This window comes from Bombus impatiens, unplaced genomic scaffold, assembly GCF_000188095.3.
Source record: "Bombus impatiens unplaced genomic scaffold, BIMP_2.2 scf_0019, whole genome shotgun sequence".
Lineage (NCBI taxonomy): Eukaryota > Metazoa > Arthropoda > Insecta > Hymenoptera > Apidae > Bombus > Bombus impatiens.
The window spans coordinates 1,747,305-1,758,629 of NT_176438.1; the positions used below are offsets into that span (position 1 = coordinate 1,747,305).

Here is an 11,325-nt window from a genome sequence, read left to right on the forward strand (position 1 = left end):
GTGATCATCCCTTAACGCGAATGTCATACTCGAGTAGAAAGGTGGAGAGCACATTCGTTATTTGTCACTAGTCGATAGTTATCGTTAGACCCAGGTACCACAGATATCGCAGTTATCTGGAGGAAAAAGTATCTGAGAGTGGAGAACACGAAGGAAATGCTACTCGTAGCTCTCGTTCCTTTGAGTCACCTTAACGGAAGCGATTTCTCATAGGAAGCGGAAGCCTCTCGATCGCTTATCCTTTATTTCAGATCCGTCGGAGATACGCTAAATGTCCGTTTACAACACAAGGTGTTCGGTATTTGCTAGTTTATCGTGTCTCGACGTGATTAAAAATTTTCGAACCGGTGTTTGGCCACGCAGTCGACGCTAAAGACTCGAAACGTTCGTTTACGTTCTCTCCGTTCACGCTATCCATCGATTCTTAGTTCGCTACTGATGCTATTTCGTTTCCGAAAAAAACAGCTTGAGAATTTTTTCGGTGAAAAATGATACGCCGCGACGGCTAAAGTAGCTCGGTTCACGAGGCTACGGTGAATTAGAGGGAGCGCGAATGAACGAGCCGAAGCGAGGTTTCGAGTTGGCAATTGGTTTGCGTTTCGATCGAAAGGAGAATGATCGTTCGTTGGCCGATTCGTGGAAGGACTCGCGTCGTTAGCCGCGGTCGTCTTTGGGAACGCTGGTTGCCGCGAGAGATATGAGTCCGTCGTGCAACCTCTCATTTCCCTCCTACTGCAATCAACGGCATTTAAGCCTGCGTTTCGACCGTTTAAGCATTTAGCTGCTTCCGTCATATCTCAACATATAGCGAGAATTTTTTCGCACTCCGAAGACAACGGCTCCTTGCAACCTGCTTCTCTAGCAAAGGAGCACGCTCGTGAAATTGTGTTTCGTCGCGTTCGGCCAACTCGCTAAAACGAACTGTACGCACTTTCGGAGGAGTATCGAGATCCGAAACGATAAAGAGACGTCTGTCGGAGAAAAAGTAAAATATTTGTCATGACTCTGAAGTTGTGTACTTTAGCAAGGGAGAGACATCAACGCCCACGTAGAGCAGACACGTTCGAAGGAACAAAAGCCAACGTTGAAATTGTGTATTGGCAGGAAATAATTGGTTGCACCTAATGAATGAACGCTGTCAAGCCGAGGTAAAGAAGAACCGTAAAAAGGAGCTGAGTAAGAAATCGAGGATTAGTTCACGGAGTGTTCGCGTAACTGCACGATCTTGCGGATCGTTTCTGGGGGGAGGGGAAGGGGGCGGAGAAGAGACAGAATTGAATAGATAAAGAGGGCGAAGGAGAAAGAGAGACGAATAAGGAAAAGGCGGATACGTCAGGTATACCAAGGTCGTTAACTGGAAGAAAAATTAGCCGTTTGTCGAAGTTCCGTCGAAAGATGGGTCAATCAGATACGAAAACACTTGTCCGGCTAGGCATTGTTCCAAAGTAACAGGTCTCTGGACGATCGTAGACACAGGTATACTTTTGTCCTAATGACCGTTCGAGGAATTCAAAAGTTCACGGTTCCTCGAGTGTTCGACGGGGTGGTCACAATCGTTCACGAGCTCTCCTGCTGCCATTTTCCTCTTGAAAGCCCAGCGCGAGATCACGATTACATGCTACGGTATTTCTGTGGCGCTAGCTCTCTTCGACATACCTTTAACTTTATCTTCTGCCTTCTCTCGGTCTCAAGTATATCTTGCTCAACGTTGTCGAATAAATTATAATTTCTGAATCTTGGTACTACGAGCTTGCTCTAAAGCCACTTTTAAGTTTGTCCAATCTATTTTACCTGCGTAACAGATACCCAAATGCTATTCCTAACGTTTTTCATCTCGATCGTATACATGCATATATCAAATTTCATGCACTCTTCCTTCTTATACCTCAGTTTTGTCTTTATTCTAAAATAATATTTATATATCTCATGGACGGAGATTTACCTTATAAGTGAGTAAGCATCTGCTCTTTCGGTTGATATAATTACTGTTCTCGTTGTAGCAAGAAAAAAATTACCTGCAATTTTCTATTCTTTATATCGTTTGTTATAGAATTTTGTTAAACAAAACGGACTTCGATCGATACCGGGGCGTGGTCATAATCTGTACAAGCATATGCCATTGACTTAGCACAGGGTGGTTTTAATTCAAACCGGTACTATACTGAATCGATAACGTCGCATGTGTCACGAGAATGGTAAGAGGGTCAAGTGACCCCCAAAACGTGAGCATACATTCTGTACGTCGCTGTGCATATATGTACATATGTACATATTCTATTGCAATGTATGCATTTGATCCTTTCACCGCCTGTTTAGACTGTTCCCACTTGCCAAGGTAAAACTGCTGTAACATCTACTCGATGATAAATTTGTCATTGATAGTGTATATAATGTTTGAACATGTTAAATTTATTTGCTACCTGACGTAAAAAAGCTAATATAGATCTGGCTTGTGAAAATTGAAGTCAATTTAGTATACGGTCATTGTGTTGCATATTTAAACTAACTTTTTCTATTTTTGTTCTATGCATCTATGTATTTTCATTTGTTTCTAATCTCTGTACTTTGATTTTTATTGTCCATACAATTGCGTTTGTTATCTAACGAAAAATTGTCGATATACAATATATGCGTGATGAAATTAGGTTGGCGTTTGTATATATAATGAATTTGCTAAGAATTAACATCAGTTGAAAATCAACAGTAAGTTAAAGAAAAAAAAACTATTTATTGGTAATTTTGATGTACGTATGTGTATATATTTATGGGAACACGTGATAATGTAATAAAGTAAATTTTTTTAAATACAACTTCTATCGGTAAAGGCAAGAAAGAAACCCTTGTAACGAAATGGATTCGTGTTGCCATCTATCGCACGAACTGTAGACTTCTACAATATAATATAATTGTAAACGTATGAGACATCGACGGAAAAAAGATAATCTTGAATAAATCAGTACCTTTCGGTACTGACCGGTACTACATTCGATTGCGTTCGTCTGTCTTTCCTCATATGTGTTGTTATAACTATCAGTATCGTGTTGTGTTTATACAAGAAGCGAATTTTAGTGCATTTTATATCAGTGATAATCCTGCTATCGAGATCACGTCGTTATCCTTATCCATTTACCCGTCGTTGCAACTACGTACCACGGTAATTATTGTTATTTGCCGAGATTATTATTGGATTTTCAAATAATCGGTATATATTTCACTTTTATATATGTGTGAAGTATATAATGTTCAATATATTCTCACTTTTATCTCAACACTGATAGTTAATCACACATAATTGTGATTACTTGTACACGAGGATCCACGGTTATTTATTGGTTAAGTTTTAAGTGAGAATAGAAAATCTTTCGTTGTGTGTCAGGTGAAAATTTACACATTTATACTTTCACTAAGGCGATCAAAGTAACAGTAAACAGCAATATTGAGAAGAATTCTCTGTATATGCACTTTTTTTGTATGTGGTCTCATTTAATTAGTGTGATTTGAAGTTTCTGAATATTCTCACTTTTATATTTCTGAAATTTTCATTTTTATAGCTTTTTTTTTGTGAAGAGTATTTTGACGTTGCAATTTTCGCATGTGCAATTATAATATTAGAAATAAAGAGAATATAGTGTTATTTCGAGTAAACATATTGGTTTTTAATTCGTTGAATCAGCTATCCCAACTGTTAGTGATGCAAGTATGTGACTCGACTTAATCAGTATATTTTCCGCGTAAATACCTATTACGACAGCTTTCTCATTGAAACATCTGTTGCGCGTATGCTACATTAGTGGTTCATAGTTTTTCAACGAAACGTGGTAAATCGATAACATATTGTTTAATTGACTATACTATAACATTATTGTCAACTAATTCGTGTATTATTTTCATTCTTATTTTGTCAGTAAATAATCAATCGGTTAATAGTTTTTACCATATTTTCATAATTTTTACTTATGGTCTACAATTCTTTTTGGTAGAAAGATGAAGTACTTCCTGTTATTTCTTCTAATAACTGTGACAGTTCACTGGTCAGTTGCACCACCCGTTAATCAAAAAAGCAAAGATTATGATAATAAAAATGAAGTTGAAGACATAGAACCAATGGTAAGTTTCTTACAATAAAGATAATTTTTTATTTTATAAACAATATTCATAGCAAAAGTCTTTTACATAGGTAGACATGGAATATCGCAGATACCTAATGGAAGTAGTTCAGGTGTTAGAAAGTGATCCTGATTTTCAAAAGAAGTTGGAGAAAGCAGATGAAGCAGATATACGTGTAATTTGAAAGAAATAATATTATATTATAATTGAATTTAAAGAATACAATCCATGTTGCTATATGTGTTTGTAACTTATTTTTTCATTAGACAGGAAAGATAGCCGATCAACTACAATTTGTGAACCATAATATTAGATCAAGATTAGATGAAATAAAGAGAGACGAACTAGAAAGATTAAGACATCTTGCGACAAAAGAAAATGAATTAAAGAATGGTTTAGATATTGAACATTTAAAAATACCTGAACATTTAGATCATACGAATACACGTACATTTGAGATCCAGGATCTAAAGAAATTAATTGCTAAGGTAATGCAGCATTAGTATTGTACAAGACAAGTTTATCAGACATAAATATGTTAATTGTTCTTTTATACAGACTACTGAAGATTTAGCAAAAGCTGATAGGAGGAGACGTGAGGAATTTAAACAACATGAAATGGAGAAGAAATACGAAGAACAAGAAAAGATAAAACGTAATTATTATAAATTAAATGTGTATTGATTATTTATGATAATAATATATTCTTATGTATTCTGTTTTATTATAGATATGAACGACGCAGAAAAAAAGAAGTATGAACAAGAACTGCAAGCAATGAAGGAAAAGCAGAAAAAACACGAACCTGTAAGTTGTAAATATAAGTGATTTAGTATTCTACTGATATACACGTATTTCCATTGTCTCTTCCATTTTGCACTTTACAGGTACATCATCCAGGAAGTAAACAACAACTAGAGGAAGTATGGGAAAAACAAGATCATATGGAAAGCGAAGACTTTAATCCCAGAACATTTTTTTTCTTTCATGGTATTATATTTTTATTTTATATTTTTATTTTATATTTTTATTTTATAGTCTTATGAATTATGTGTAATTTATAAAAATTAATACCCTAGATATTGATGGTAATGGAGTATGGGATCAAGATGAAGTTAAAGCTTTATTTTTGAAAGAATTGGATAAACTTTATGCTCAAGGAGCACCTCAGGAGGATTTATTAAAGCGAGCTGAGGAGATGGAGAGAATGAGGGAACATGTATTCAATGAGGCCGATCTTAACAAAGACGGTCTTATTAGGTTTGTATATATATATATATACATTTATTTTATATGTTTTGAATAACATCAGTTACTTCATGTTATTGTTGTAGTTATGAAGAATTTTTGGAACAAACAAAGAAACCAAATTTTCAACAAGATGAAGGGTGGCAGGGATTAGATGAACAACAAATTTACACTCAGGAAGAATTTGAAGCTTTTGAAAAATACAAGCAAGAGGAAATACAGAAAATGATTGCCCAAGGAATGGTAAGTATAATATAGTAAAGTCATTGTTATGATCAGCTATTACGTTTTTTGCAATGATTATGCATCTTACGTTGTCAATGCTTATTTATCCTTTTTGATTAACTTGTTTCTTTCTAACGTATATCTTCCATTAATACTATGAATGAATTAATGACCTTAGAAAGTTAAAAATAATTTCAAAAGATATTAGGTTATATGGAAAATTTCCGCTTTAAACGAACACCGTTAAAATTTGTATATATTTTTCTTTAAAATAAGAATTATATATATATGTACTTCACCTAATGTGATGCTAGAGCATCTTACATATTGTATATGTATACATTATTTACATGTATGTAAGTTGCGGCAAAAGAAAAATCTGGGTAGTGAACTGGATCGACTCTTACTTAATTTCGGCACTTGGAGTAATATGGTTGCATTATGGGAATGCCAAGGCTATTGTCTTTGGTATATAATGTTACTTAGTCATATGCGGATGTCAAAGTTGTGCTATTGAAGGTTAGGAGGTGTCATTGAAGCATGATTAAAGCACAGTCCATTGAAGTAATGTCGTTGACAAAAGTCAAAAGTCAATTGGAGGTTGTGGGAGCAGTCGCAATCGTGCTATTTGAATTTGTTACTTGGGAATTTTGAAGTGGCATCAAAGCTATTTCGTTATCGCTTCTACATTTTTATACATATATAGGGTGTTCGGCAAAATGGTGTGCACGATTTTTTAAGCATTACCGTTAACAAAAAGAATGTTGTAACAAACATTGATTTGTTTCAAATCGGATACAAATTGCAATACTTAAAGCCGTTAAAAAATGCTTCTTTCTGTAAAAAAATTAAGACCAGCTTGATTTTCTTAAATGGCATAGTATCAAGACGAGTACAACGATCTATAATATTATGACCTTTAGATGACCTTGAGTCAGAAATTTTTAATTCATTAATTCATAAGGACATTAACATGTGAAATTTGGTTTAACAAGGCGCTAGATCAGATGTTTACAATCACGTTTGTGCTCTCAACACATCTTTTTTATATTTATTTATTATTTATTGTTTATTTTTTATATTAAAAATTTTTTTATAGAAAGAAGCATTTTTTGGCGATTTTAAGTATTGCAATTTGTAGCTGATTAAAAACAAATCAATTTGTGTTCGAAACATTTTTTTATTACATTATCGGAAATGCTTCAAAAACCGTACATACCATTTCACTAAACACCCTATATATAATTTTTTAATGCTTTTCTACATAACATAGTATTTGCAAAAATGTATCTAACGTAAGCAAAGAAGAAAGGTTAATTATATATATTTTTGCTTGATCAGAGTAATGAACTTAGAAGCCGCAGCAGTTTATACGTTGATACGTTGATGTGACAAATTGTTTATTGTAAAGAAAGCATTATGTAAGCAATTAATCCGCTTTTATTTGTAGACAAACATTTGTATAATGCGTATAATAGTATTTCCGCTTATTATTTTAACTAAATTTACAGATAGGAAGGAGTACATATATACATATACCATAGTGTATTACGTTACCAGTGATTAGGTTTTATTCATTCATTTAATCTGTCTGTTTTTTAAAAAGCATATTGTTTGTAGTGTTTTGTAATTGATAATAATTAGCTTGTGCACTTTTTGTTGCTGTTATTAGCGACCACCACACCCAGGTAGTATACCGGCACAGTCCGAGCCGGTAAGTATTCTTAGTTTATCAAAAAAGAAGATATATAGTACATATATATATGTTTTATTTAAAGTAAATATAAAGTATGGTTTTAAAGCTTTTCTTTGACGCTTAATAATCTAATATAATAAAAAGAAACCTAAAAAGATATTATTTTAGCATGTCCAATTAGTAAAAATTAAAATTAGATAATGTAAATATATTGTAAAATTAATTTTATTGATATCTTTTAGTTTCCATCACAATATGGGCAAGGACCAGTTGCTCCTGGATTAGTTCCTCCCCAAGTAGATCCAAATCAAAATATGCTTCATCAACAATTCCAAGACCAAAGTCATCCACAGTATCAAGAGCAGCCACAGATTGTAGTTCCTCAGCAACATGGTCAAATTCCTCAACAACAGCAACAACAGTTTCAAGGGCAGCTACCATCGAATCAGCAATATCAGGTACCTCAAAATCAAATCCCTGTTCAGCAAGTACACCCTGGAGCGGTACCGGTTCAACAAGGGCAGCAAAGTCAGCCTTTAGTTCAACAGCAACCTCAAGCTCCAAATTTTCAACAACAACCTCAAGCTCCAAATTTTCAACAACAACCTCAAGCTCCAAATCTTCAACAACAACCTCAAGTTCCAAATTTTCAACAACAGCAAAACATAGTAAATCAAGTACCACAAAATATTCAGACGAACGCCGTGCCACAAAAACATAGTTCAAATCAAGCAGATTCACAACCCGCGCAAGCGCCCGCCCAACAAGAACTTAATAGAAATAAAATTTCAGTTCATGAGAAAGTATAATTGCGTCCTCAATTCGGCAAGACTGTAAGATTTACTTTGACAAGAGTACGCCTTCAATTTTTTAAAGAATTGAATTTTGTCATTTTAGAGTATTTTTTATATCTTTCGCTGTTATTTTACTCACTGATTGTAACATTTGTATGATCGTACACACATTACGCTCATCACGGAAGTCGAACAACTTATCGTGAAATGTAAATAAATTATTTCCAAGAAAAATAGACGTATTAAAAAAACATTGTTTATTTGCTGCCTTAGTACTTTACGAAGTAATAATTCATTGTCTTTTTGGTGCAGAACCTTCGTTTTTATCAAGAATATGTAATCGTTGGAACATCGCGTGCATCGAAAGATAAAGAATATAGGAGGGGTTGCTGTGCGATTCAGTGAAAAAGATCATATTTAATTTCTCATATTTATTATTGCATACTGTTTATGTTAGTATATTACTTAGATATATGTGCCAAATAGCAACTTAAATATATGATTGCGTGATTCATCTGTTTGTTTCACCCGTCAAGCACGGATAGGTAGGTAGGTGGGTAGGTAGGTAGGTAGGTAGGTAATGTAACGCTTACTCCACTATATATAAGGTGTATTTATAATTATAGCATATGTTGGTAGAACGTCATCTTACATGCTAATCGGTAATAAATAAAAGAGGAATTCGTAATTGGTGACGGGTTTTGCTTGCATCCGTGACTAAAGAAAACTATTTCCAAAACCTCGTATCCGAGGTATTTGGAAGAAAACGGAAACAAACGTCGCTTCGCGATTCGTCACGGGTACACACACATATTTCGAGCGTTTTCTTAAAGACACGCGCGCAACTATTCGTATAGTGTGTCGGTTTAATCAATTCGACTATCTACTGAAAAAGAAATACTTTGTTTTAATGTAAATAGAAACAATAGTAACTACAAACTATCGCCATCTGCAAAGAAACTTGCGCTTGTCGTCGTTCTTGGACAGCGAGCGTCTTCTACTGTAAGCTGCGCGACGATTTCGAACGAATCGATTGAGATTAGAAACTGAAACGAAGACAGTTAGACAATTCGGTTCGCAGAATCAGGCGATCGAAGCTGAAAGGCGATAGAAACGTGTATGTAACAGTCGTTATAACGATTCGGAGACATTCTAAATTTTGAGGTAAGAGCTGGTCGGAAATTGCTACGATCAACTTCGATCGCGAGATCGCATTACCTGATCCTTTTCGATTTCGCTCCTAATTATCGCGAGACACTGGTCACGTGAAGCCATACGCGCTCCACAACTTTATTTGCAATCGCTTTCAAAAATATTTATCGTACCAAAAGAACGCCTTTCTATCTGTTACTGCATCGACCAATGCCTCGTTAGCGCACTATGGCGGCAAATTCAAATGAAACAGAGGCTCGGATCTTAAATTACATAAAATACCTTTACGACCGGACAAATAAATATATTACAGGTTACGATAATAAAGATGAACTTTGTCGTATAATAATGTTGCATCCTTCCTATTTACAGCGAACGCGCGGTTGTGCATGTTTGTCGCGTAATATACTGTGTGTTCTCCTTTAGTGTACTTGTTCCAAGAATATATTCCTTTGCTTTCAATTTTGTTTTGTCTGTCGCTATTTCTCTTTCGTTCGTACGTTTACATCTTTCTCATACTCTTTTCTCATACTTTCTTCGTCTTTCTTATACCTTCCTTTCTTACTTTCTCTTTATCCTATCATTCAATAACTTAACTCTTTCCGTTTTCCCCCAGTCTACGTTTTCTTAGACGTTTTCTTAGACGTTTTCTTAGACGTGTACGTAGACGTGTATGAGCACATGTACGTGTTTTGTGTCATGTGTGTGCGTGGCCGTGTGTGTCTGTGTGTGTGTCTGTCTGTGTGCGTGCGCGTGTATGTATGTAAGTGGGTGAAGTGGTGGGGTGCAGTTGTGTTCGTGGACGCGTTGTGTCGGATATTGGCTCACGGCCGGGGATGTATACGATTAAATAATCGGATTCCGAAAAATGTGCGGTTTCTATTGTTCGACTAATAGTTTCTGTAAATTAGGATGCCACTTAGTTTAGTCTCGAATGTTTAGCCGTTACCGCAGCAGAGAAACGCGAATCGAACCGGGCCGTTCCTTGGTGTTTCTCGATCGCGTTCCTTCCGCTGTCGTAACGTCCCTCCGGTAAACGCAGTTACGTGTTACATCCTGTAAACTAGTCGTAAATCGCGGATACGGGGATTACTACGCTTCATTATCGTTTTACTCTTACGGTTTGCTTGAATTCTCTTCGGTGTTTCCTTTTTCCTTTCGTGTACAAGTGTGGCGCGTATGTCGGGTCGATCGTTATTATAATAAGACATTACATCTCGAAGCTAAGGCGAAAATAAAGGAAAGATTCGGCGCGTGCGTAATACATTTCAGATCCTGTTTCGCATATCTTTAACTCTCATAGAACGAACGTTGAAAATTTGTTTTACAACTGCAGCCGAGTATTGGTTGCCTCGCGGCCAAACGCGTCTCGCTCGCCAACTTTTCCACGCTCTCCTCCGTTCTCGAGACTCGCGTGGATCCTCGCTATATAAGTATTTCTACAGATGCGGATCTGCCGCCACTTTCCACCGTTTCGATCGATCTTACCGGCGGTTACATCGTTCCACACGGATTCGCAAAGCGTACGTTCGCTTAGAAAATCGGGAAACATGTACGCGCAAGACGGATCGAGAAGATGGAAAACTCGGGAGATCGATCGATAAGCGAGTGAAACGTACACAAGCCACGAGGACAAATGGGTGGAGGTTTTTATCGAAAGTAGTATACTAGCGTCACGCCCGTCCGTCCTTATGTTGCCTCGATAAAAATTCTAAGAGCTACTTTGTCTTCGACTCTAAGATCCTTACTTTTGTCTAACTTAATTCTCCCCGTGAACTTTTGTTTCGTCCTCGACGACGTTTGAACGGAAAACTGCATCATCATATCTTCCTTCAACGTAAAACGTATCCAGCAGCAATCTTATAGCGTCAATATATCAATTTATGTATATATATATTTTTTTTTTGTCTCATATATATTTACTTTACTTTGTGTCCTATATCAATAATAGCGTATTAGATGCATTTTTTTTCTTCACTTATACCTTATGTATGTAATATAAGTATCTTTGTTTTTCTTCATCTGTTCACAGATATATCAAAATGCGTAAACGAAAGATTCTCGAAATATCCGTTCCCTCTGATAATTCAGTTACACGCTCTC

At 35.8% G+C, this 11,325-nt stretch overlaps 1 protein-coding gene across 1 annotated transcript; it reads left to right on the top strand.

Annotated features, from left to right (window-relative positions):
• The first annotated feature begins 2,373 nt into the window (after positions 1-2,373).
• On the top strand, positions 2,374-9,545 carry LOC100746045 (nucleobindin-2). The gene is made up of 11 exons (XM_033319713.1): positions 2,374-2,392; positions 3,981-4,107; positions 4,178-4,282; positions 4,374-4,595; positions 4,666-4,762; positions 4,838-4,914; positions 4,995-5,097; positions 5,187-5,367; positions 5,442-5,598; positions 7,253-7,294; positions 7,519-9,545. The coding sequence occupies exons 2-11, from the start codon at positions 3,985-3,987 to the stop codon at positions 8,083-8,085; spliced, it is 1,674 nt and encodes a 557-aa protein (XP_033175604.1). The 5' UTR covers positions 2,374-2,392; positions 3,981-3,984; the 3' UTR covers positions 8,086-9,545.
• Positions 9,546-11,325: the final 1,780 nt, after the last annotated feature.